At 53.4% G+C, this 26,479-nt stretch overlaps 2 protein-coding genes across 5 annotated transcripts in view; one reads left to right on the forward strand and one right to left on the reverse strand.

Moving 5' to 3' along the window:
• Positions 1–316: 316 nt before the first annotated feature.
• Positions 317–9,245, reverse strand: SLC16A6 (solute carrier family 16 member 6). Of its 2 annotated transcripts, none has more exons than XM_054083739.1 (6): positions 9,040–9,245; positions 6,999–7,241; positions 6,222–6,365; positions 5,384–5,512; positions 3,554–4,375; positions 317–2,942 (listed from the first exon to the last, which is right to left on the reverse strand). In XM_054083739.1, exons 2-6 carry the CDS (start codon positions 7,231–7,233, stop codon positions 2,701–2,703), a joined length of 1,572 nt encoding a protein of 523 aa, XP_053939714.1. In that variant the 5' UTR covers positions 7,234–7,241; positions 9,040–9,245; the 3' UTR covers positions 317–2,700. The 2 variants fall into 2 exon arrangements, with proteins under 2 accessions (XP_053939714.1, XP_053939713.1); XM_054083738.1 differs by lacking the exon at positions 9,040–9,245 and adding an exon at positions 8,793–8,811.
• ARSG (arylsulfatase G) overlaps positions 7,240–26,479 on the forward strand; it is a 61,228-nt gene continuing 41,988 nt past the window's right edge. For 2 of the 3 annotated variants that reach the window (XR_008452950.1, XM_054083737.1), the window contains exons 1-8: positions 7,240–8,322; positions 16,945–17,719; positions 18,013–18,200; positions 19,097–19,144; positions 19,224–19,335; positions 19,647–19,787; positions 22,209–22,399; positions 23,554–23,634. Coding sequence is in view for 2 of the 3 variants with exons in the window: in XM_054083737.1 (XP_053939712.1) it covers positions 17,523–17,719; positions 18,013–18,200; positions 19,097–19,144; positions 19,224–19,335; positions 19,647–19,787; positions 22,209–22,399; positions 23,554–23,634 (958 nt within the window). In the remaining variant the exon portion in view is untranslated. The remainder of the gene's footprint in view (positions 8,323–16,944; positions 17,720–18,012; positions 18,201–19,096; positions 19,145–19,223; positions 19,336–19,646; positions 19,788–22,208; positions 22,400–23,553; positions 23,635–26,479) is intronic. The other variant, XM_009563894.2, reaches the window with a different exon arrangement.

Consider the following 26,479-nt stretch of genomic DNA (forward strand, 5'->3'; position numbering starts at 1 on the left):
TCTAATCAGGCCTCCCTGGGTAAGGGTTTACAAGAGCACCCTTGAGGTCAACGCTCATCTACCAGCTCCCAAGCAACTCGTTTACAAGAATGTAGGATTGCCCAATTTGCAGGGTAAACACACTTCTTCAGGCTGAGAAGGCGGCGTATGCCAGCCACACCGCGCTGCCGAGAACCGTTCAGGGAAGGGAAGCGGTGTCTGGAGCCTGTGCCAACCCCATGGGGCGAAGGCTGACCCAGCCTCGTCCGAGAGAGGGAGAAAAGGAAAGTTTCTTCATTTTCTTTATTTAAAAAAGAAAAAAAAGGAAAAAAAAAAGGAAAAAAAAAGAATAATTTTATTGCAAAACTCAGTGTTTTAGAGTATTTCCACTAGGTACATTACAAACAGATCAGTAAATCCTGCTTTGAACGCGTTAAAGCCCGCTTCTGGGTCTGCTGTGCCTGCACGCACACATACTCACTCGCTCCCCTGCTCGTGCCACTACACAGACAGGAACAGAAACGTACTGTGAGGTCAGTGACAAATATTATTTGATCTGTATTGGAAACTGTTGTAAAAAAAAAAAACAAAACCAAAAAACCCAACCAAACCAAAAATTAAATTAAAGTAGAACCTTGCAAATCTGCAGAACAGGGAGCTTCCACACACACACACAAAACCTGGAGGCCTCATTCCACTTCCAAGCAGAGTTGTAATAGCAAAGTGCTGTAGTCTCTCGTCTCACACAGACTTCAATAATCTTACAATTATAGTCTACAGAACATTTACCAAAATGCTTGAAGTATCATAAATTAACAATAAATAAAAAGTACATCTTAATGCAATGTCATTATTTGTTCATTTACTCACTGATTCACAAAACTCTAGTTCTCTGTAAGGGGTCTTCCAGTCCTGGGTGCAACGCAGCGAGGTTCTGCTGGCTGTGATAAAGTGCTGAGGCAGAGGAAGGACGCGAGACCGCAGGTCTCGGGCAGTGAGGATGGATTGCTCTAGCCACTTGGTTACAAGAGTGCCTGGTGGTTTGTGTTTTTTTTTTTTTTGTTTGGATTTTTTTTTCTTTTTGACATCTAAGACAAAAAAAAAAACCCACCCCAACTCAAGCACCTTCCCATAAAAAGTTTTTAACAGATTGTCCCACATTTCTATGGCTGGTAAAAATATAGACAGGTCAGCATAGCAGTTAATGCACGATGCCACTTCCACTTAAATACACAGAAATGTTGGTTTGGGTTTTTTTTTCCCAAACCACAACAGACTCGTTTTATTTGTCCCCCTGAGTTGCCTAGAGGCGTTAAGATGCATATAGGTGGGGTAAGCAAGCTTGTGTCACTGTGAGTAGGAATCTCTCCTGTTAAGACTAAATGAACAGCTAGTACGTTGTCTCTTATCATTCCCTTCAGGCCTTCAATGTGCACAGGTTCCAGTTCATTTCTCACTGAAGTCAGCAGCAAAAACAACAACAAAAAAAAAGCCTCTTGCTGACTTTGGGGGAGCAGGGAGAGCCAGGGCAGGGGGTACAGTCAGACCAACTGTCCCGTGCCCTGCGGCTGGCAGCGGGCTGCGAGGGGGCTGGGAAAAAAAGAGGGGTTCCACATTCGTTCGGTGATGCGGCAAAGAGTTCCTTGTGCACCTGTAAGCGAGGGTTTCGGGTACATTAAGACATACTGGACCAAATCCTCCCTGCAGGGTGGGCTGCTGACGGGAGCGGAGTGAGGTCCGCTGGCACCAGCTGAGGCCTTATGGAAAGAGATGCTGGGTCTGTAGTTTATTAATTTTTTTTTCCTTTTTAAATAACAATTAGGTTACCTAAGACCTACCTATTAAAAACAGCTACACTCTATGCTGTAAGAGTAAGTTTCCCAACAATTTCACAAGCTAGCAATACAAGATAGGTATTGAAGAGATTGATGTCAAGGCAGCTTTCCGTTATGCAAAAGATGATTTTTCCTCTCCAGTTATTTAAGCTAACCTTCTTTAACAATCTTAGAATAAATTAATAAATACTAGTTAAATTAGAAACAGTACATCAGATCTGACTATCAATCGTAAACAGTCCTAAGGATATCAATGGGGAGAAGAAAAATGATCTTATGAAATATGTGCAGTAGTAACTGGCCATAAAGACATATGGAGCCTCTGATTTCCCAGCATTTGTGATGTTTCAAGTTAATTAGAAGAACATTAACAATGGTTTAAGTCAGTTATCTAGCCTAGCCTTCTCCTCAAATCTGAAACACAAGTCCATATTCTTCCAGAAGATGCAGTTGGCTACTGGTGGTGCACAAAATGCTCATCTCCAGTTTCTATCATCGGTTTCTTGGCTGCATGGAATTTGCAGTTGGGAATGCGTGAGGACAGTCAGAGGCTGAGCCGCTTCTGCTGTTGCTGTTGTCAGTTTTTCTGGGATGTATCAAACCTTTACCTACGCTTGGTATCAGGAAAGCAGGAGTGTGCATCACATCTTCATGCTAGACAGAAGTTATTCTTATGTGGCTATCTGTATTTTCTATGCAGCTTTCCGTTGTTGGTTAAAAGAGTCTTTTTTTTTTTTTTAATAATTAAAAAAGAGTCGTTGGTGGCAACTGTTCACATTTAAAATTTCACATTCCCTTTAGAATGTAGTTTTAAAACATGGAGCAGAGCTGATGTTTTCCCCGGTCTTACACAGAGTACTTTAGATGGAGGAGGAACAGGGTTTTTTTATGCCGCGCCATCACAGCCTTTTCCTGAATTTTCTGCTTTTGCAATATCCATGTCAATAAAGTCCTCTGGCAAGTCCAGTACTACCTCCATCACCCCCTCCTCTGCGCACTGCTGCTGGCGGTGGCACAGCCCAACCTTGCACGGTCTCACCAGGGACAGAAACACAGCACCCAGGACCATGCCAGCAGCACAGGAGTAAAAGACTGAGCTGTAGTTCTGGGTCGTATCCACTAAGACACCTATGGAAAACACATAGAGCAGTTAGCCACAACTGACTCTCCCTCTCCCCAGCCCATTCTTTCCCTCCTATATGATTTTTAATCCGAGTACCACTGCATCATTTTATTTGTAATCAAATGATGCTCAGTGACAGACGCTACCTTAAAAAAGTAAAAAGAAAAACTGTGTTCAGAGGTACGTAGTGTTGTCTTTGGGCAAGTCAGAAACCCTTCGGTCACTGCAGGGACGCCAAGCCTGAGATGCATCAAACATCTCTTTATAAAGCCTTCACCTTCCTGCAGTCTATGGTAGAAACCCACGCACAGTGAAAGGGATTTGTTTCTACCTTCACTAGAGCCTGAAGTGGTGCCAGTTTTAGGTTTTAAGAGGAGCAGGGTAGCACTGCAGTATTTCCCTTCACTCCAAGGTTCCTCAGTAGAGACTGCCTCATCCGTGGGACTCTGCAGAGCTGCATTGCAGCAGTCTTCTGGCTCCAGGAGCCTCCTAATACTAGTTACAGGGCTTTTAGAACAGTACTATGATTAGCGCTGCCAGAACACTTTCTAGACAGATCAGCACCAACAGCTGTCAAACACAGCAAAAAAACATTTAAGACAGTTTTAAGAGTTACCTGCAAGGGGTGGTCCCGCCAACCCAGCTAAGCTTTGAATGAAGACGTAGACTCCAGCTGCAGAAGACATCTTTGCGATGCCAACCACGTCATCTTCTGCCAGGAGAGGAATATGTGTGCCCGCGACCGTTCCGAGCATGAACCCAAAAAATATGCTACATGTCATCAAGCCCCAGAATTCAGAGGCAAAAGGGAAGGCAAACAATGCTACAGACAGCAGAACAACGCAGATGAGTTCGATGTAGATCTTGCGGATGGGCTTTCTGTTGAGAACCCAGCCAGCTGAAATCCTTCCAAAGACCTCTGCGATCGCCATGGCTGACAGTATGTATGCAGAGTGGTCTTTGCCAATGCCAAGGCTGAGACTCATGGGAATGATGTAGAGGGAGGGAGCAAAGAAGCCTACGGTAGCAAAGAGGCCAAAGAATGCATAACAGATAAAGCTACAGTCTCTCATCACAGAAAAGTCCAGTAGTTTGGTTTTTGGTTCTGCAGGGGTGCTTTTATTTCCAACAAGTGTCTGTATGTGTTCCTTTGGTTCTTCACTTTTATGCTCTGCTTTGGCGTTTCCAGGCACATTGCTGGGTGAGGTAGTTATTTCTACTCCTGAGTCTATGGACTCTATTGAGGTGCGTGTTTGCTCATTTTCAAGCATGTACTTTGTCTCTGTGGGCTCTTCTGGAGGCTGCGCTTTCACTTCTTCTTGCTCTTTGATGATAATGGGTCGCAGCAGTGATCCGCAGACGACGATGCTTAGCTGTAGCACCCCAACAGAAAGGAGGCTGTATCTCCAGCCAATCTGCTCCTTCAAAGCAGTAATTGCTGAGGGGAGAGAGCAGAAGAAGAAAGTGTAACTAGACAAGCCTGTAGTCACACCAAGCAGCTATTCCAATCTACAGCTAGAGAAGTAACCACAGCTTCATCACTAGAAGGTCCCAAGTACCTCAGCTCTTGCAGAGGCTGAGCAGGGGTCCCTCCTGGTCCATCCTGCCCAGGGCCACCCATATTGGCCTGGCACCCATATTCCTCCCATCAGCTGCAGCAGATGAGCTAGAAGTGGTCTTTACATCTGGCTAGCAGAAGTTAGCCTCTACGTAGTCACTTCTGAGGTCCCAGCAAGTTTGGGATGCATGAGGATGAAGGTGGCGTTATTTTTAGTGAATGAGAGCAAACTCAATATTTGAGTTTCCTCTCTCAGCTGACCCCACCCTGAAACCAACTTCTAGAGGAAGTCTCTTAGCTCTACTCAAAGATGTATGTCACTGCTTAATGACAAGCCTTCGTTTGCAATCCAAGCTGCTTTGCAACGGGTATTGGCTGAAAGCAAGCATGTGCAGCTGAAGACCACCTGAACTGCAGAGGACAGGCGGGGACAGGGATGTGCTGCCTGAGAACAGGTCCTCAAAAGCCTGTTTAGCAGTTTGGCAGCCCCTGTTAAACACAAGCCAACTAACCTTTAGGGGCAGCTACGAGAAATGCATGCGTTTTAAACAGCTGAAGTTTCTTGGTCTTATTTTTAGCCTCCTAGATCTATTATAGGGAACCCAGCGGGCTGCGTATCCATGAGGCACATCCTGCTCTGGCAGGAGATGCCAGGAAGAGCTGGGCATCATTAGACCAGTCTCTAGGATTACTTGTAACCCTGCCTGCAGGGCATGAGTGTCGCAGGCATGTGAGCAACCACCTGTGGGCTTTAACAGCTCATGGGAAGATCCATGAGCACCAACCCAGTATCAATGTCCTTTGGCTCTCATTTGCTTGGGAGAAGGACCGGAGCAGCGTGGCACTTTAGGCATGCATGTATGAGCTCACAGCATTTCGGCACTGTACCTGGTGCAAAGGAGAAAACAGCAAAACATTCTCCGGTAGATGCCACTGCTGTGACCAGCGAACGTCTTTTGTCAAAATACTGTGATAAAATGGTGACAGTCGGGAGGAAAGAGAGGCAGTATCCAAGGCCTGTGAATAAATGCCAAAAATTGCCATAACAACAAGTAAAGGAGAGGGAAACACCGATGCAAGAACACGTTAAGTCAGCTTTCCCTGTGGTGAGATTACAGAATCATTTCGGCCAACTCAGCAAGTCACCCTGGAAGAAAATCATTGGGGAAACCAGAATGTTAATTTTTTTTTAATTTGAAGGAGGAAAAAGAAACAAAAGCAAAGAGACCCAACCTCCCAAACCTGATAAATAATGACTTCTGCTCCCAAACAAGCAGCAGGGTCCACTTTGAGGACCTCATCTGCTTAGAGTTTGAGCTTGTAGCAATTGCTCTCCTAAGCAAGGCAAGCTCCTGGCCACGGATGTGAGCAGGACAACCAGGCCAGAATGGAGAGGGAAAAAAGTTATCATAAAAAGAGAGAGAGATTAAAGGATTTGACCCCGTGAACAGCTTTCATCTCCCCAGTGAACCAGAAGCAATCGGCATGGCTGCACTAGCGCACCGGTCTGCAGTACCAAGTCCCAAGGCGGTCCCCCCAAGGTGACACGGCACAGAAAGCCAAGCCTTGAGCCCAGGTCATCACCTCTACCAGGAGGCAAGGGCAGCAGCGTTTCTGAAGCACTCCCAGTGCCATGGGAGGAAAATCCCCATGGCCAGAGCCAGGCTTGCAGGAAGCGGCAGGAGCGAGCGGAGAATTCAGCACGTATGAGAATAGGATGACTCACCAGAGATGACACCGATGGTGACATACATGTCCACAACATTGCGGGCGAAGGAGGCAGTGACCACGCCAGTGCTGATCAGCACCCCTCCGGCCATCACCACGAAGCGGTGACCGAAGCGATTGCTGAGGATTGTTGATAGAGGAGCTGGATGGGTGGAAAAGGAGGAAAGTGGTAGTCAACACCCAAGTCAGCAACTTCACCAGCTACCTTCTCCTTCAGAGGCTCTTCTCATACCCCTGCCCAGGTCCCCATGACATGCCACCTCCCCCTGCCAGCTGGCCTCACACAGCAGAGCATCACCCTGGAGCCATCCTTGGGGCGCTGCACAGCTCACGGCATTTAGGAGGCGCTAAAAAGTCCTCAGAAGAGACTAAAACGAGTGTGTGCGTGGCAGCCTGGGACAGACCTGCATCAGCATTCACAGACACCAGCGGCTTTCAGTGGGGCTTAAGTTATTTCTAATCCTTTTCACTACAGAGTTAGGTTTCAAAACTCTGGTTTCACCCCTTGCTGATGAGAGCTGAATGGCAGGGCCAGGATTAGTGACGTGGACCACATCCCTGTGCCACACAGGACAGGAGTTAAAGTTCAAAGGGACAGCTGGGCCAAAACTTGTTCATTCCTTGTTATTTTAGGAGCACGCAGACTCTGGACTTTATGGCTGTTACTTAGGTAATGGAGCCATTAGAGACACAAGAGTCAGAGGTACCAGGTCCTTGTATGCTAAGTCAGCAATATGACCGCCCCTCACACTCATGCTGAACGCCCGTTTCTTACCTGTGAAGGTCTGTACAAACACACAGATGGATATTATCCATGATATCCTGCTGTTGGTTTCATCAAAGCTTTCCATCAAGTCGTTAAAGAAGACGCCAAATGATTTTATAATGCCGTACGTTAGAGCTTCCACAAAGAAGAAAGCAAAAGCAACTGTCCAACCCCATCCTCCATCAGGCACTTTAGTATAAACATTTGGAGTGGTGCACGACATTTTTACGGCTTTGACAGTCATTTTTTGATCTGGAAAAGAGGAGAGAAAGAGCCAGGTATCAGTTTAAGATGAATTCTCCCAAAAGGGGCATGACCTAGCAGCTATCGCATCACTAAAGCGCTGCTAGCCGGTCCCTGCGCTACCAACGGATTAAACGCAGGAGTTGGGCTGAAACTTGTGTCTTGGTCACCCCACTGAGCTTGTTTCTGCTGGGGCTCTTTGAGCGCTGGACTAGAAATTCTCTGCTCAGCACCCGGGCAAGCTGTTCCCATCAGCAAAACCCAGTGCCCGATAGCTGTCATCTGTGTGGGGGTGGATGGGTGCAGTTCATGAAAGATCCATCGTAGGACCCAGCGTGGGCTCGTGGAGCTCCAGGAACTCCCCAGGAGCACCCATCCTGCTGGCTGCACCCTCTTGCCTGGCCAGGGGGTGGCTGGTTCCACCTCAGTGCCACCTCTTAGCCACAGGGTGGGTCAATGAGAGGACAGCACATGGTGCCGTGGTGGATTCTAAGCCCACCACTGGCTCCTGGGGTGACGGCAATTCCTTGAGAGCATCCCGGCTCCCCAGTTGGCTACTCCAGGGCTATGATGTGGCAACAGAAGCAGAGGGACACCCTGCTGCCACCAGGTTCCCTGCAGCCCTCGGGGAGGGTCTCTGCCACCTCCCAGGGCAAGAGGAGACCAGATAGCATCACGCAGAAGGCACGGAGGTGGTGTCTTCTCAGCGCCGCTCCGTGTCCCCCGGAGCCGCGGATGCGCGGGGGGCTCCGTGACGAAGCCCAACACCGCCACAGCCGAGCAGGGACACAGTCCTGGGGCCAAACCTCAGCGCTGGCTCCCGGTGGCCACGGCAGGAGGTGCCCCCGAGGGCCGCTGCCCCTGCCCCGGACGCAGCGTCCCGGGGCGCAGCGGGGACCTGCGGCTCTCGCGGGCAGCGCGTTCCCTCCCCAGCAGCCACCAGGCATTTCCCTCCTCCATTTTCTCCACCAGATCATCGGCACGACTTTCTCGGCAGAGGAAGAGAAGCCCGAGAGGCTCCGGCAACGTTTTTCTCCCCCCCAACCCCCCATCCCACGGGGCACCTCGACACGGAGGGAGGACCAGGCGAGTGCGTGCGCGTTCCCGGGATGCGGGGCGGGGGATGCAGGGACCCACCCGAGGGACCCCCAGAGCGGGGCAGGGGGGGGGTTCAGCCCCCTCTGTGCTGCTGCACGATGGGGGGAGGCTGGAGCCCCCGGGATGGAGCGAGGCGTGGGGCAGCAGCATCCCCCCCTGGTCCAGGGGGACAGCAGCATCCCTCTGCCCAAAGTTTGTGGCAAGTGCTTGGATCATCCCCCCCCTCCTCACCGAGAGGGGTAACAAATTACTGTGTCGCTACACGAGGAATGGGGGAGCCAAAAAAAAAACCAACCCAAACCACAAAGGTTGGCGTGTGTTATGTGCGTTTAAAAGTTAAAATAAATGATGATGGGTGGTGGTGGGGGGGAAAAAAAATAAAAGCAAAGAATTAATTTGCCAGAGCTCAGGAGTGCCCCCCCCCCCCCGCCTCCCCTGCATCACTTTGCGAACATTTCAGACCTGATTTCTGCATCGCCGCCGCCGCCGCACCGGCTCCAGCTAAAAATAAAAGGATGCGGAAAAGGGGAGGACGGGAGGGAAAGCAAAATTAAAATAAAATAAAGCAGGGGAAAACATAAAATAATTGGAAAAAAAATTAAAAAAACTAAAAAAAAAAAGAAAAAAACCCAAAAAAACAACCAAACAAAGCTTTCCCACCCACTCCCCCCCTCCTCCTCCCGCGGGGTCCCCGGCGGAGCCCACTCACCGGGTGCCGAGCGGGGCTTAAGGGCTGCCCATGGCCGGGCGAGCGGGGCGAGGAGACGAGGGGGCCCCGCTGCCCGCCGGTGCTCCCGCTGCCCGCGGCGGCGGCTGCTGCTGCGCTCGCTCCCAGCCCTTTATATACCGGCTGCAGCCGGTCTCCGCCGGCGGCTCCGCAGCGCCATGTGCGCGCCCGGCCCGGCTCGCCCCGCGTGTGCGGCGGAGGGCGGGGATGGGGGGGGAGGAAAAGGGGGGGGGGGATCAGCACGGGCCCTGCCCCCCGGCAACACCCGCCACCGGCACCTGCCGGAGCTGCCCGGCTCCCCGCACCGGCCTCCGGTGCCCTTTTGGCCCCCCGCATCTCCCTCCAGTCCCCCTCAGTCCCCCCATCTCCGTCTGGTTCCCCCCACCTCCCTCCTGTCCCCCATCTCCATACAGTCCCTCCCCATCTCCTTCCAGTCCCCCTCAGACCTCCCCATTTCCCTCCTGCCCCCCTCTGGTACCCCATCTCTTTCTGCCCTCCCCCCATCTTCCTCCAGTCCCCCCTCGGTCCCTCCATCTCCGTCTGGTTCCCCCCACCTCCCTCCTGTCCCCCATCTCCATACAGTCCTTCCCCATCTCCTTCCAGTCCCCCCTCAGACCTCCCCACCTCCCTCCTGTCCCCCTCTAGTCCCCCATCTCTTCCTGCCCTCCCCCCCATCTCTCTCCAGTCCCCCCATCTCTGTCTGGTTCCCCTCACCTCCCTCCTGTCCCCCAACTCCATACAGCCACCCCCCTCCATCTCCCTCCGGTCCCCCTCAGACCCCCACCCATCTCCCTCGTATCCCCCCATCTCCCTCGTATCCCCTCCATCTCCCTCCTATACCCCATCTCCATCTGGTTCCTGCCACCTCTCTCCTGTCCCTTTATGTCCCCCCACTTCTCTCTGGTCCCCCCACCCCATCTCTTTCCACCCTCCCCCCCTCCATCTCCCTCCAGTTCCCCTCAGTCCCCCCATCTCCATACGGTCCCCCCCATCTCCCTCTTGTCCCCGCTTCTCTCTCTCCTGTCCCCCATCTCCATATGGTCCCCCCACATCTCCCTCCAGCTCCTCTCAGTCTCCCCCCGCCCCCCCCCCCACTCCTCCTCTGGTTCCCCCCATCTCCCTTCAGCCCCCCCAGACCCCCCATCTCCCTCTGGTCCCCCCATGTCCATCCGCTCCCCTCATCTCTGTCTGGTCCCCCCATCTCCCTCCATCTCCCCCCAGTCCCCCCACCTCCCTCTGGCCCCCCCAGGACCAGGAGCAGCAGGTCGCTGCCAGTTCAGGGGTTGCCAGGCAGGTGGGGGCACCAAAAACCCTGTTGTGCAATGAGGGGACACACACACACACACACATGGGGGGACAAACAAGCCCACCCCGAGGATTGCCGGGCAGAGGAGGCAGCAAACCCCTGCTGTACAAAGATGGGGGACACGAGGGGGACAAACAAACACCCCACCTGCTCCATCCTGGGGGGCGCCAGGAAGGGGAACAGCAAAAACACTGCCATGCAAAGAAGGGGGACACAGTGGGGGCAAACACGGCCCCCGCTGAGCCCTGTGATGCCTTCAGTGAGCAGCATCTCACCGAGACCCCCGTCGCTCCCCCTCATTGCTCCCCTCGCTCAATTTTTGTGCCAAAACCTTAAGCCCTTTGTAGAAAAGGCCTCGATCCGATACCTCCCATCTGACAATTTATGGGAAAGGGATGAGCTATTGCAATTGGGGTGCTAGCAAATGATATTCCGACACACTTTAGGTCATTTGCCTCTCTCCTCCTCGCCCCGCAGCAGCAGGATGCGGTGCTGGGAGCATCCCTGGGTTCAGCAGGGACCCGCTGTCCTGTTTGCCATAGGAGGCACTGGAGCCAGGATGGGAGCAGTCAGGATGGAGCTGAGCGCACGCCAACACCCCGCACGCTGTGCCTGAGGATGCCAGTGTGCTCCTGGTCTCTCCCTTCTCCAGCATTGCGGGCAGCACTTGTTGCTGTTTTAAGGGGAAACATCTCCCGTTTGTAGGGAGCTGAAAAAGTAGTGATTCATGAGTCAAACTGGAAGCAAGACCAGCTCTCCACCTGTATGGATGGAGGATGAAGGGTGTACGGAGGAGTCACACATCTGGCATGGAGAGCCCCCCGCAGTGCCCGGCGAAAGGGATGGAACTAAAGTCATAAGCGCTTCAGGATTTCCCCTAAATTTCTCTGAAAACCGTAAAAAAAAAGAGGAAAAAGCTGACAGTGCTGTGTTTCCTGGCTCACTGTGCCATAGCCACCGCTACCGCTGCATCCCGGTGCTGGCCTCAATGTGCTGGGGGCCCAGGGATGCTGCCAGGGAGATTTCGAAGCCGTTTCTTGAGCCATTCCTTGGGACTTGTGGGGAATATGACTTTTCCCCACAGATCATAGCAGAGAGCTCAGAGCCGGGCAGTGACCGGACTCCTCCAGCGCTGGCCTGGGACCCCACCTCAATTTGCTGGGTTAAAATGGAACCTGACAATTCCGGTTCGTAGCCCTGGATAAACTCCCCAGGTTAAATATGTTTCTTCGGTGCTGCACTCGTCAGCAAGAGCCACTGTGTTTGGTTTGGCAGGAGTCCCTTCCCTTGGCTTGCTTTTTTCTTGTTTCACAATTGGAGTTGCTGGTGGGGAAGCGCAGGTAGGGGCAGTGGGGTCAAAACACTGCAAACTTCTGACAAATGGTTGGACTCCATGATCCAGTGGGTCCTTTCCAACCTGGTGATTCTATGGTTCTATGAAATCAGGCAAATTAGGTATTCTTTTCGCTCAGTAACTTTGAGAAAGCTGCTGCTGATTTCTCCTGGTGATGCTGGTCCAGCAAGATGCCAACACTCTTGTCCTTGCAGAGAGGCTTCAGCAGCTTCACCCCTCGCAGTCCCACCCTAAACAAGCCAAAATCCAGGTGCTGGGCCGTGGGGAGCGATGGGGACTGTGCCTTGGGTGTCCTTGGGGAGTCACGTATCTCCTCGTCCTGCAGGAAACCCCTTTCTCCAAGAGACAGTGCCTTTCAGGGGTATGGATAAAGGCCAACCACCTTGTCTGGCCTCAAAGAGCCCATATCCCGTTACACAAGCTTTTTCGTGAGAATGGGTCACCCTCCCTGAGCTGTAATTCTTCCTGGCAGCAGCAGTGCAAGTGGTTGTGGGGACAACAAAAGAGGTTTGTGCCTCCAGGGGAGAAATAAGAATGCAAATATCTTTGGCATGAAAAAACAAAAGCGATTTACTCCTTGGTATTTCTTGTCAGTACTTCGCATCTGTCTCTGCTTCACCTTCTCGTTCTTTTTCCTTTGGGCTTTCCAAGTGCAATAAGACTCTGGGGAGCAAAGGGGAAAGGAAGCCTGGAGCTGATGGCTGATGGCAACAGCCTCTCCGACCTGGGGTTTCATGGCTCTGCCATGAAATGTTTTTTCCTCCTATGTTATTCACCGGTTTTGATGGGATTTCCCCTGCTGAAGCCCGTGGAAAGGGCTTGGCTGTGTTTTGCTGGGACACTTTGCTGTGGCACATCCATTGTGGATCCATCCCATGCCAGGCAGCAGCTTGCACCAAGGATGTGCATCTCCATCTTCTCGGGGATTTCTACACCGGTCCCAGCCCGGCTGCGCGGTTGATGTTTGAGGGCTCTGTAACTCATAGCAAAGGAGAGCAAGCATTCCGGCAGTGGGCATAAATCAACTGGGAGCTGGAAAACAGGGCGGGCTGCAAAGAGAAAGGGAACATGGGCCCCTGCTTTCTGTCACCGGATGGGTCAGGGACTTCCAGTTCATTTATTCTGCTGGGGTTCACCCAACCCTGCTCGGCATGTGTAATGTTTTTTTTCTGAAAGACCTAGCAGTTAGATGGGTGAAAAACATTCTCCTGTCTCAGGAGCTGGCAGAAATCCTAGTAAATCTGCAGAAGTATGTTTTTGTCGGTGCTGCTTATTCTGTTAGGGGAACTAGTATAAACTATTCCAGTAGAAAACCTTTTCCTGGAATAAAGTCTTGACTCTGTTCGGTGCATTGTCAGGATAGTTGTACTGGGAATGGAGCTTTGCTGGTAAACATGCCGGTACCAATGAGACCTAACGAGGCAGACACAGAGCTTGTGCACCCTCTGCCCCACAGACAAACCCCTCACAAGGCACCTGCTGCCCTTTGCTGTGCTCAAAGCAAAAATAGTATCAATGCATGGCTAATTTGCAAACAAAACATGGATATTTTATTCCTCCCCCCTGAAATCCTGGCTGTCCCTGCCGGGATGTGCTGCCATCCATCCCCTCCAGCCTGTGGCTGGGCATTCCCCGGTGGGATTGGGGTCAGTGCCACGGGCCACATCCCCATCCTGCATCACTCAACAGCCGTGGAGTCAGCTTGCAGCTTGAGTGATGGCTTCTGTTTGCCTGCCTCAGTTTACCTCACCCCAGCTGGCACAAGAGGTGATGCTGGGAGCCCCAGGATGGTCCTAGGATAACAGCGGGTGCCCACTCTGCTATGAATTTCTTATCGCCTGCTGTGTCCTTATCTCCCAGCTCCTGGCAGCCACGACGGGGATGCCTTGCTGGGATTTTCAGCAGGAGAGCAGGTTTGGGCTGGAGGTCAGTGCTGTGACGCCCCGGGCAGGGTGCGAGCCCCTGGTGCTGGCAGAGGACAACTTGGCACAGCCAGCAATACCGAGCGTACTTCAAAGGGCAGCAGGTTTTTCTGGGCTCTGTCTGCTGCTTTGCTCTCCAGGCAGGCGTGAAAATGTGAAAGAATGTGAAAAATGTGAAAATGATCGTGCTGGCCCCAGGATTTGTAAACTTCTGGTTAATGTGTAATAAATACACGACAGATACTCGCAGTGCTGGGCTGGTGACAGCGGCCACTCAGTGGTGGTACGGCTGGTGGTGGCATCCCCAGCGAGGAGGCATCTCCCCTCCCTTGCCCCAGGGCCAGCCCCAGGGTGTCCTGAGCAGCACTGGTTTTGGAGCTTTCCTAAACTGGTTTGTCTTGTTTTGATGTCTTTCTGTGAGCTGCCTTATCTGACTTGCAAAAATGCACCTTATTTTACTTGTTTGATTCTTTCCCGGTACAAGGTGCGTGCCGTGAAGCCCAGGTGCTCAGCATCCAATCGGAGCGACGCGGACACTCACAGCCCCGTGAGTGTGCGGTGAGGAGTGCGGTGCTGGTTATCCGGATTCGAGGGTGTGATTCTGCCCAGGTAGCTCATGGAGCTGTAACTGGTGCAGTATTTCCAGCTTGTCACAAAGTGAGGTGCCACTGTAGCCGTCTTCCCACTCTTATCAGCTTGGGGCAATCTCTTCTGAGTCACTATATATCTAAAAGATGGTCCTCCAGCTCTGCGTGGGTCTGGTTGCAGCAAAGCTATAGGGAGCAGAGATGCTGTTGAAGCAAGAATAGATAAAAGATGGTCTTTCAGTTCTGCACGGGTCCCGGTGCAGCAGTGAGTGAGGAGCACAGCTCTTCCCAAGAGACCCCTCGACGGTGCTGGCACTGCTGGAGGACGTGCACAGCATGCCATGGGGGCAGAGCCAGCAGAGCCTGGACTCGCCCAGGAATTCAAGATCAAAAGGGTCGGAGAGGCTGCTCTGCAAGGAGCGCGGAACAGAGTGCGCTGGAGTTGATGCCAAGGGGCAGCCTCGTGCTCTGCTGGGGTTTGGACCTGCTGTGATGAGGACAGTTCTGCAGGAGCCTGGCAAGAGCCACGCCATGTGTCCCACCTTCCACGGGCCAAGTTCCACCTCTCCCTCAAATGCCCTCCGAGCATCAGAGATCAAGAAGTATCATCTGATGCTAATGCATAGATTTCATCTCTGCATGCCTTTCCCCCACGATTTAGAGAGAAGAGAGTGTCCTTTGCAAATGGGTTTCATTGTTTTTGGTAGCCATGTCATCCCGGTGTCCCTCCTTAGAGTTAATGGGAAGGACAGGGGTTTGTGGGCAAATGTGGGTTTGGCTTTCTTGGCTTTTGCTCCGTTTGTCTGGGTGGCTGCAGGTGCCGATGGGGAGCCCCTGGTGCATGGCCACCCTGGTCAAACGGGATGGGGTCTGACATGGGGAGGATGCTCGGAGAGGCTGAGCGACCAAGCTTAACCTGGCAAAATGGCTTACGAGCTGCCGGATGCTGGTGAAGGTGCCAAAGGGTAGGATTATGTGGTGTGGCTTCCTGGAAAGAGCAGGCAGCAGCCACCTTAGGCACGGCTCAGCTGGGGTGGTTACGTGCAGCTCAGCTGAACTTTGTTGCTTTATTTTTCCCCCCCAAACCAATTCCAGTGCTGGGCGATCTCCTGCTCCACTGCCCTGCTGAGAGCCCCTGGGCCATGCCCGCATTAATCCATGCTGTTTCTATGAAGCTGGTGGCTCAAGTCCATGTTTTCCTCAGTCCAGCTGGGCTCAACCACTGCACGGGGGTGTTAGGCTGAGACAGGGATGCTCCTTTCAACACCCTCTCCCCAAAGAAACCCCAAGGGCTTTCCAACGAAATTGCAAAGGGAGTTTTTTTTAGGGAAAAAAAAAAGCAACTTAGCTGCTGTCAAACATATCCACATATGTAATCTGGGCAGTTCTTGCTTGTCGGCAGTTCAGGGCATGAGGGGTGTGCTGTGAGTTTGCAGTTAGAGTGCAGAAGGGGAGCTGGGCTTGTGGGCTTTCTTCGGGCAGAGCTGTGAAACCCTCCCTGGTGGCTCAGCTCACTGACCCACCACATTGCACCCTCTTAATTCAGAGCTTCGAGGCCCTCAGATGGGAGTTTATAAATTCACTCTCTGGGCTATGAATTATGAATGGAGTCACATACCTAATGTAGCAGTGCTGCACCGATGGGCCTGAAGCTGCTGCTCTGAGCAACAGCCCAAAGCTTTTAAAGATGTGAACAATGATACCGGCGAATAATTTGTCTTGCCAAACCTCTTGACCTGTGATTGGGATTTGTATTCCATCACCTGCCCTCTCATTCTCACCTTCTCCTCTTTTACTTTCCAGTACTACTTTATCTGATCACCTTCCCAGTTTGCATTCATGGACATTGTCCTGCTTGGCTGCGTTCACTGCCCCATGGGGGCTGCATCCTCCAGGGCATGTTCTTCCCGCGAGGCTGCTGGTGCCAGCTGGGGACATCTGCCACAGCACTGGTCCCAACTGGGTTCCACTGGTCCCCCAGTCACCCCCACCTCGGCACAGATCCCTGCACCATCCCCATGACCAGCGTCAAGCTCCCCTCACAGGGCTCAACAGGAGTTTGGCAAATCTCTGCAGCTTCATCTCCTTTTCTCTATAACTTTGATGTTGTGTTTCACAACTCCGTGTCTGCCATCGGTCTTTGGGTTCTTGTCCTTGAGCTTCTCCACCCCTGGAGGCCAAATCCACATACAATACACTTAATCCTCTACGCCTGGGCATTTCTGGGGTTTATTGCCTTCTGGATTTGCCTGAATTCCTGCATTCTTACCTCCAGGAGTGGCTCCATCCCGGTGACCGGTGGTTGGGAGCTGGGCTCCTGCGTGCTCTGACCAACTGGCAGGAATGGGGCACCATGAGGAGAACTACAGTTAAAATCGGAGCTTTAGAAACTTCTCAGTTTTTGTAAATGAAGGCAAAGCCCTGCACACTCTCTCTCCCTCCCTCCCTCCCAGGTGCCGATGAGAGCCCTTGGTGAGCCGGGAGGGAGCAGCACTGCTCCCTGGGGGTGACAGCACCATGGATTCCCAATCAGCCCAACCCAAGCAATGGATGTGGAAAAAAGGCATTCTGTTTCCAGTCCTCTCTGCTTGAGCCATCACGAGCCAGACAGTGAAAAATGCAGCTTCAAAGGCTTATCTCAGTGTCCGGATAGACATTCTGCCCTGGGCTGGGATGCAGAAGGGCTCCGCAGCTCCTGATTGTGTTTCTCTTGCACAGGGGTTGCTGTAGTTGTACAATGTGAAGGACGGACCGACGTACGCTGGCAGAGCTACGGCAGTTGCTTATCCGCCTGAAGCAAGGGAGCCCAGTGCTTCCATGAGCCGAGGAGCGGGGTCTGCAGGGAAAGAGCCGTTTGTCAAACACGAGCATCCCCCTGGCTGCGGTGAGGGGAGAGGAGCCGCTACCGCAGATCGAGAACGCTTCCAGAGGGAAAAATACCGCTTTGGTTTGGTGTCTAATTAGATATTTACCAGGAAGGAAGGAAAGTTAAAAATAGGGTGACAGTGACTTCAAAAGGTGTTTTTGACTTCTAAGAATAACACCTTTGCTGGCACTGGTTTCAGGAATATCAACTGTGCTTGGGTGTGAAAAACAGAGATGTTGCAGCTTGGTCGGTAGCTGAAGGAGCAAACGCGGACCCCCTGGCCTCGCAGGAGCTGCTAAACGGGGGACGTTTGCATCCCTGAGAGGACCTGTGGAGAGCTCGACTGCACCCACAGAGACACAGCGGAGGGAGTGTGGAAAAGACAAAGCCGCCAGTGCCCCAACGTGGGTGTGAGAGGGCGTGTGGCACCATGGGGACCCTCTCCCTGCTGGCAGTGCTGGTGCTCACCCTGACACTGGCAGGGCTCTCAGCTCCCCAAGCAGCACACGGGCAGCCCAACTTCATCGTCATCCTGGCAGATGATGTGGGCTGGGGTGACCTTGGGGCCAACTGGGCGGAGACAAAGGAGACCCCGCATTTGGATGAGCTGGCTGCCGAAGGGATGAGGTAATGTCTGTCCCCCTTTTCCACCCTTCTCCACGCATCCCTGGTTACTCAGTCCTGCAACAAAGGGGGTGCAACAAACACTGTTGTGGTTTTGGGTGCATGAGGAGGGTGGCCAAAGCTTGGTGTGGGCAGGGTGAGGGTCCATCCATCCCTGCTGGGACCTGTAAGCTTCATTCCCTGCTCCAGACCCTCATCCCTGTCACAGAAAGGGATGCGAGCAGGGGAGCGGCCAGGGAAACAGCAGTGTTAGACCATGCAGGGGCTTGTAAATGAAAGGTCCTTTTGTTTTCTAGGTTGGTGGATTTCCACTCAGCTGCCTCCACTTGCTCACCTTCCCGCGCCTCTCTGCTCACGGGGCGCCTCGGGGCGCGCAACGGGGTGACTCACAACTTCGCCATCACGTCTGTTGGTGGCCTCCCCCTGAACGAGACCACCCTGGCTGAGGTCCTGCGGGAAGCTGGGTACAGCACGGGGGCTATAGGTAACACCCGCTGTGCCGAAGGCACGTCCAGGGTCGGGGGTGACGCTGGGGGGACAAAGATGCCCGTGTCCATCCCCTCTGGAGGAGGTACTGCAGGTAGTTAGGGGAAATGCTCTGGATTAAAGGAAAGTCTAAAGGATCACTTGGGAGAGATTTTGCACATCCCTCTTGGATTTTGCGATCCTAAGCTTTAAAATCCTCATTTTCAAACATACAGAGTCGCCTGAAGTTCAGGTCTGCCCCAGTTCTGCATTTAAGCTCTAATTCTTCACCTCAGATGGATTTTCCTTAGCAAACATGACTGTGCACAGTGGCTCTGCCTTCCCGCACTCCACGCCTGCGCGATGCCCCCGGTGCTGCCTGGCAATGCCAGGATGGTCGGTGCTCCTGGCCCCATGGCTTTGGTCACCTTCTGGTCGCCGTGGGTCCCCCAGCTTGGGCAAACCCCAGCCTGGAGCAAGCCCTTTGCGTCTGCAGCTCCCGTTGCTCGCGAACATTGTGATGGCAGAAAAGTCCTTGCTTTCTCCTTTCCTACTTAGCTTTTGCTGCTCTCCCTCTTGGATCCGTGCTTTCAGTGGGAGCAAGCGCATGCTGGAGGTCAGAGGATGGAGCTGGTTGTTCTGGAGGGGTTAGGAAGTCATCCTCTCTGAATGCAAATGCATGAAAGAGCCTTTGAGGGCTGGAGGCAGTCCATTTGCACAGGCGTGAGATACCTTAGGCATTTTTTCTGTGTTTCTGCAAAATGAAGGCATTCTGGAAGTGCAGCCAGCAGGAACAAGGAGCCTCTCTTGTTGCTAGATTAAAGCCCCCAGCGTTGTGGGCACCTTGTGAGCCATGGCTGGTGGTGGTTGTAGTTGCAATAACCTCTGAAATGATGTTCTGTGATCTCCACACAGGCAAGTGGCACCTTGGACACCACGGCCGCCATCACCCCAGCTTCCGTGGTAAGATCTGTACCGGCAGGGATGAGCTGAGCACCCTGTGGTCACCTTGTCCCCACTGATAGCCTCGCTTACCCCTCAGGCTTCGACTACTACTTTGGGATCCCCTACAGCAATGACATGGGCTGCACGGACACTCCTGGCTACAACCTCCCACCGTGCCCATCCTGCCCTCGGCACGGTGCTGCTGACAGGTATGGGGGTGCGATTCCAGTGCTGGAACTGGGAGGTGGGCATTTACACCAGTATCCTCATCTCCAAGAGCTGTGCTTTCCCCTTGTCACCTCCTCTTATGCTCCACGCACTCAGTTTTGCCCTGGGCACCCCGCAGCGGGGTGTAGGTTGCAGAGGTGGATGGGTCCCCAAGCACCTCATACCACAGGGATGTCGGCACCATCCTCCTTCCCACTCTCTCTCTGCCTTGACTTCACCTTTCTGCAAAGCCAGGAGAGCGTCTGGGCTCTGTGCCTGCTCTGGTGACAAGGATGCGGTGGCTTTTTCCCAGCAGGGTGACGAGAAAGGACTGTTACACAGAGGTGGCCCTTCCTCTCTTTGAGAACGTCACCATTGTCCAACAGCCTGTCAACCTCAGCAGCCTGGCGGCGCGCTATGCAGAGGAGGCGTCACGGTTCATCCAGAGGGCAAGGTGAGAAGCCACCCGCTGTCCCCCTCCCGCTTTGCTGGGAGCGCTCATGGGTCACCGCAAGAGTCTTCTGCGTCACCTTGGTGTCATGCTGGGAGAAACGGGTGTTTCCCCAGAGTTTGAGCTGGAGTCTCCATGGCTTGGCTTCCCAGCCGAGGAGGAAGAAGACACTCAGGCTGTCACTGGTGTCTTGCAGGGCTCGTTGTTGTGGCCTTGTGGTGCATCTCCTCTAAAGGGATCACATGCTTTTAAAACTGCTGTTTACAAGGAAGGTCAAAGCCTCCGAGCGGGGCTGTGCCTCCTTCTTGGGGGTGGCATGCAGTGAGGATGGGAGAGAGGGAAACACTGCCATCCCTCTGTCATCCATCCCTCCGTCTGTGTGGTGTCACCAGGCGAGGTGGCTCTGCTGGGCCGTGGGGGTGCTGGCAGGGGTGCGGGAATGCCGCTGAATGGGTGCCCCCAGCAGTTCCAGAAGCAGGGCCAGAACAGCACCCAGAGGTGTTTAAACCCACCCCATACGCTCCGTTTTGGAAGTAAAGTGCTCCGAGATCCCTGAGCTTCAAGGTCTTCCTTCTCCAGCCACACAGGGACATGAGGAGCCTGGGTTTGCTCTTCCCCAAGGAGCAAAGTCCAAGATGACAACCCCAAAGCCCTGCTGATGGGTTGTGTAATTTTAATCCCTATTATCAGCGGATTATGAACTGTGACTTTGCAAAACACCTCCCTGCAGTGCGAGGAGGGGGAGCGCTGCCGGGCAGCCGTGTCGGAGCCCATCCCGTGTGATAACACAGACCTGACGAAAGACCATGGCAGAGGGGGTCCTGTGGGCATGCTTGGAGAATGGTTGGTGTAACGCAGGCCAGCGAAGGGCTGGGCAGGGAGCAGCCTGCAGGGAAACGGCTCTTTATAAGCCTGGGGACTGTTTTGCTCGCACGATAACTATAGTTTATCCCCTTTGGGTACCAAGAATTGGCCTCGGCGTGGCCCAGCCGTGCAGGCAGGATGTGTGCCTCTAACAGGGCTGGAGGGTTTCCAGGCACCGGGCTGCAGGGCAGCAGTTGTCCCTCCTCCCGGGCAAACCCCCAGGCCCCTGGGCTGCGTGGATGCTGTTAAGCAGTGAAACCAAGCGGGTGAGCTTCAGGTTAATAGGAAAAACCTTTAAACTCCCTGTAGTATTTTGGGGTTATCTGCGTTCACGGAGAACAGGATTAAGCAGGTGCCTGCCTTTTCTCTCCTTCTCTTTGATGGCTTATTCCAGTTTTCCCTCTGCCTGACTCATTCATAATGGGCCAACAAAAGAACATTGGATTTGTCATCTCACTATTTTTTTAATCAGTCATGGTAAAATTGAGCAATTCGTGGTGGTGAGACTTCGCTCTGCCCGGGACACTTACAGAGTGGTGAACATGGGAGCAAAAGTCAAGGGCGTTTGTCTTAAGTTATTGATTCAATGTTTGCTCAGATTTCGAGAAGATTCTGATATGTTGATGTGAAAAGTAAGTGGGAATGCTGTGGGCATGAGTATCTGTTTGGTGGATTCCTGGTGCTCCCAGTTGGGATGTGAACGAAGGGAAGCAGCTTCTACCACTGTAGGGTCTCGAGCATCCCAAGGGGAAAGATGCTGCATAGCCTTTTGCTGTGGCATTTGGCAGGGGCTGGGCAGGATGCCGGGGGTTCACAGCCCTTTGCAGGGCTCCAGCACTCCTGGGGAAGGATGAGGCAGCTCCAGGCAGGATGGGATTTACTGATTTTCCATCCTCAGGTGGGTGACGGGTAAAGGAAGGAAGCGCCGAAGCACACGTTGACGAGGCCTCGAAAGCTTTCTGGAGGCAGCGATGGGGCAGCTGGGCGCGTGCGCGGGTTGGGGCACGTCCCACGGATCCGGCCCCTCCTCACCGTTTGCCATCCCACCCTTCCCCTCAGAGGTCCCTGAGGAAGAGCGGACCTCGTTGGAGGAGATAAATATAGTCGTAAACAAGAAAACAGGACGTGTCCACTGATGATTTAAAAGCAAACAGGCAGTGGGGCAGCGAGTGGTGAGCGAACGTGCTGCTCTCCCTGTCTGGGGCTGCTCAGCAGTGCCGAGGCCACACTTGGGGTTGGTGTGGGTGTCCTTCTGCTGCTCATCCTCTGCTAAAATCACTGTCAGGGGCCGAGTGCTCGCTGGGGAGGCGGTGAAAGGGTCAAAGTGGTCCCCATGAGAGAGAGGAGGGAGGTGGGTGGGTGGCGGGGGTGTCTGGGAGGTGTTCGGGAGGAAGCGATGAGCCTGTCCCAAATGGGAGGACGGTCAGCATTGAGGGGACAATGTGGAGAGGTTTGAGCAGGGAAGAAGTGGTTCAAGCATCCCCCCTGCAAGGGGAGCGGGTGCCTCCTGTTGCCCCCTTCCCTGACCTGGCTTAACTGCTCCCCTTCTTCCCTGTGCAGCGACAGTGGCCGCCCCTTCTTCCTCTACCTGGCGCTGGCCCATATGCACGTCCCGCTGGAGGTCCCCCTGCCCCACGCCTCGGGCAGAGGCATCTACGGAGCCTCCCTGAGCGAGATGGATATGCTGGTGGGACAGATAAAGCAGGTCGCGGACAGACACGGGAAGGGCAACACCCTCCTCTGGTTTGCAGGTACAGCGGGAAAGAAAACCGCCTGCGGTGGCTGGGGGTGATACTGGAGGCTGCACCGGCCCAGCCCTGGAGGGTGTGTGTGGTGGGGTGCAGAACCTGTATTTCATAGCGTAGAGTAGAGTAGAGTAGAGTAGAGTAGCGTAGAGTAGAGTAGCATAGAGTAGAGTAGGGTAGAGTAGCGTAGAGTAAAGTAGAGTAGGGTAGGGTAGGGTAGGGTAGGGTAGAATAGAATAGAATAGAATAGAATAGAATAGAATAGAATAGAATAGAATAGAATAGAATAGAATAGAATCGAATCCCGAGGTTGGAAAAGACCTTTGAGATCATCAAGACCAACCATACCCATCTGCTACTAAATCATATCTCTGAGCACCTCACCCACCTGTCTTTTAAACACCTCCAGGGATGGGGACTCAACCACCACCATGGGCAACCTCTGCCAGTGCTTGAGAACTCTTCTGGTGAAGAAATGTTTCCTAATGTCCAATCTGAACCTCCCCTGACGCAGCTTGAGGCCATTCCCTCTTTCCTCTCACTTGGGAGAAGAGACCAACACCCACCTCTCTACAACCTCCTTTCAGATAGCTGTAGGCAGTGATAAGGTCTCCTCTCGATTCGCCCCCTGCCCTCGGTGCCCCTGGCTGCTCTGCGGATGGGGAGTGATCAGCAGCCGTGGGCGAGCTGCCCGGAGGCATCACATCATGGGAACGGGGTCTCAAGGTGCTGTGGTTGCTCAGCCAGGTGCCCACCCCGTCACCCAGCTTCGGTCACGGGCCTGAGCCAGCAGGACCATGTCTAATTAAACCGCAAATCCTCGTTCATTAAGAAGCCCAAATCCGCTCTCACTGAGCAGCCTTCCTAATGAGGATGTCGTGCTCCTGATGACAGGAACCGCTCTGCTGCTCATTAACGCCCAAAGCTGGTGGCAGCTGCCCCCTCTGTGCCCCGGCTCCTCTCCAGCCCCTCGCCCATAAAAAAATAAACTTCTACAAATAAAAATAAACTCACTGCTCTTGCTAATGTGGGAAAGCATCACTGAGATGGGAAGGAGGGATGGAGGGGTTGCTTGTCCTTGCTTACCTCCCGTTGCTGATGTGTGTCCCCCAATCCCCTGATCCCAGTGTTGCTCATGGGGACATCTCTTTCTCTTGCAGGTGACAACGGGCCCTGGGCACAGAAGTGCGAGCTGGCAGGACGCGTGGGGCCGTTTGTGGGTGCCTGGCAGAGGCAGCGAGGTAACCTGGCTGGGTGGGTGCTCTCTGTCCCCAGGGGTGCAGGAGGGGCTGCTCCACAAACCTCTTCATTGCCCATCAAGGGGAAAATGGGGAGCATTTCACTCTCAGCCTTTCTGCTGGCCGCTGCCCTGCACTGAGTCACTTTGAAGACACCCCAGAATACCTTGTCTTTCAAGCAGCCACATTTTCCCATAAAAAAGCTGCTATGAGGGAGCTGCCCTCAGGTCGCCGTCACCCTGTAGCTCAAGGTGAGTGGCTGCTGCTTTCGGAGACGGATGCTCTCACTACCCAAGCACTTGGGTAGCTCTGTGAGGGTCTCGCAGACCCTCACCTTGCTGAAGGAGAGCTTCTGGCAGCCCTCCCAGTGCCGTGGGACTTTGCTTTTCTTTCTCTCCACCGTTTTGGGTTGTTTTTTTTCTTTTTTTTCTGCCTTTCCTCCTTTTCCGGCCAAGCCATCTGCTTGGTGGGTTTTTTTTTTCAGCCGGAGTGGCCAGAAGCATGCATGAGTCAGGCGTTTCCCACTTCTGCTTGTATTACGCAGTGTAAACGCGCGCTTGGTTCCCCTCTTTGCTCGGGGTCAGCAGGGAGGGAGCGGTGGTGGAAGGGGCCGCGGGCGCCTCTTTCCTCCTCCGCTTCCTGACACCCCGGCGATGCAACCGTGGCCGCTTCCCTGGGCAAACTGTGCTGCTGGGCTGGCTCACTTTCCCATTCCCAGAGCCCTTCCTTCGGCTGGCCCCAGGATGAAATTGTAACCTTAATTTCTCTTTTTTTTTTTTCTCATTTTTAGTAAACAAACCCTGCTGACGGCCCGGGTTGCTCTTGAGCAACCAAGTCACAAGCCGGAGCAGATGGTACAGGCAGTCCAGCGTTCGGGAACAAAGCTAGGAAAACACAGCCCCTTTCCAGCATCTCACTGCCCTGCAAAAACACCCCAAGCCCTTGCCACCGCTGGGGGAGGTCAGGCTGGCAGGGCTGGAGGAGCTGGCTGGAAATACCAGCCGGGAAGGATGACTTCTGAAATCCCTCGGCTGGTTGTTGCATGGATGTTTTGAAAGCCAGTCTGGTGTTAAACTGTCCACTGCTGGCGGGTCTAACGCTGCAAACATCCACTGGTGTGGCTGCTGGGTGGCTGCGATGCTCGGCTGTGCCATCCCAGGGGTGAGGAAGAGCTCTTTGAGGAGCAGGAAGAGCTCTTTGAGGAGCAGGAAGGCAGGGGAGAACAAGCTGCTCAGGAGTCCATACATTTTGCACAGCTTCTCAGAGCTTGGGCGTTCCTTTTAAGGTCCAACCTAAATTCCAGGGATGTTTTCCAGTGATGTTGGGTGGTCACTGGAGTTGGTCCTCTCTGGGAAGGAGCAGTATGTCTGCCCTCCGTTCTCCAGCTGGAGAGTTTCCCGCAGCCTCCAGCCCATCCCAAAATCCCATCTGCCACCCAAGGGCCTGGAGCCCAGCAAAGGAGGGTGCTGAGGTGGAGATACACATTTCAGGGATGTGATGCTGTTTTGAGGCAGATTTGGGAGGCTCCAAGCCTGGTGACTCTTTGCTGAGGACCTGCTGTGCGTGGTGGGACCAGGGATTTCATCCTGGCAAGGGAATGCTTGCTTCAGCTTTCCTGGAAAGTCACAGCCTTCACAGTCATCGCAGCAGCAGGACTGCATCATCCCCACTCTGCAGAAAAAAAAACCCTGGTTGGATTTGGGGTGTTTCAGCCCCATTTACTGCCCAAACTCTTCATGTGAGCTCGTTCACAGGCGGCTCCAATGCTCTGGAGGGAAATACCCACCCAATGTCCTCCTGGAGACCCCTGACCATGCATGGAAAAGCCCTTGAAATGCAGCTGCTTTCCTTAGAGGATGAGTTATTTAATGTACGTGCAGAGATGGGGGTCACTATTAATTGCTGTCATTTCCTCGGGCACCTGAAGGCAGGAAAAGCTGGAAGAGATGCACGTTGGAAGCGCTGTTATGTTCCCGGTAGCCACAAGAGACCCCGATGGTGGCTGTGTCCCACTGCTGCAGGCCCCAAAGGGATGTTCATTGAGGGGAAATGCTAAAAGTTTGTGTGGGAAATGGGAGAGATGGGTGGAATGTTCCTGACAGTGGGATCAGGAACCTTTTCCCTAGATTATTCCTTGTGCCACTGTAGCATCAGTGCCATCTGTGTCCTACTGCGCTCTTTGGGTGTGGGTACAGTGGCATCGCTTAAGAGCACAGGATCATCCCAGCTGCCTGTAGCATCAGGGAGTGATTCCCGGAGAGGCCGAGCTGGGATGGGGACAATCACAAGGCCACCGAGGAGTGTGAGGCGGCTGTGCCGCAGCAGGGACATCACCTCTCTCTTGGCTCTGCCTGGAGGAAATGGCTTTGGGCGAGTGCCGTTGCTATGTGCCCGCTGAAAAGCGGGCAGACAAAAGCTGCTCCTGGGAAGTTTGCTCGGTGAATCGCGTTGGGATTGTTGGGATTTTCTGTTTGCCCCATTCCCAGCCCTTCCCCGCCCCAAGCTGCCAGGGGCCCTTTGGGCTACAGCCAAAGCAGAGGCTCTCTTATGCCCTTCCACCCATTTTGATGCTCAGCAACCCGATTTCGGTTCTCAGTACTTACATTTCAGTGCACAGCACCCTTATTTCAGTGCTCAGCACCCTTATTTCAGTGCTCAGCATCCCAGGTGAAGGAAGGGACCAGGCAGCCCTCCTTGTGTCCTGCGTCTCAAACCCAAGGGCAGAGCAGAGCTATTTTGGGTGATGTGAGGGAAACAACTGAAGAAGTTAATTACTTGCAAGGGGGTTATCAGCAGGATGGTATTTTTAATGAAGCAGGTTTCCAGCAGGTCAGGGGGCTGTTGGTGC

Source organism: Cuculus canorus, chromosome 18 (assembly GCF_017976375.1).
Source record: "Cuculus canorus isolate bCucCan1 chromosome 18, bCucCan1.pri, whole genome shotgun sequence".
Taxonomy (NCBI): domain Eukaryota; kingdom Metazoa; phylum Chordata; class Aves; order Cuculiformes; family Cuculidae; genus Cuculus; species Cuculus canorus.

Excerpts from the sequence above, each read along its gene's own strand:
- SLC16A6 (XM_054083738.1), bottom strand. Across the intron at positions 6,366-6,998 it reads GTTTGTACAGACCTTCACAG|CTCCTCTATCAACAATCCTC; the intron begins GTAAGAAACGGG and ends CCACCCATCCAG. Across the intron at positions 4,376-5,383 it reads TGTTTTCTCCTTTGCACCAG|CAATTACTGCTTTGAAGGAG; the intron begins GTACAGTGCCGA and ends CTCTCCCCTCAG.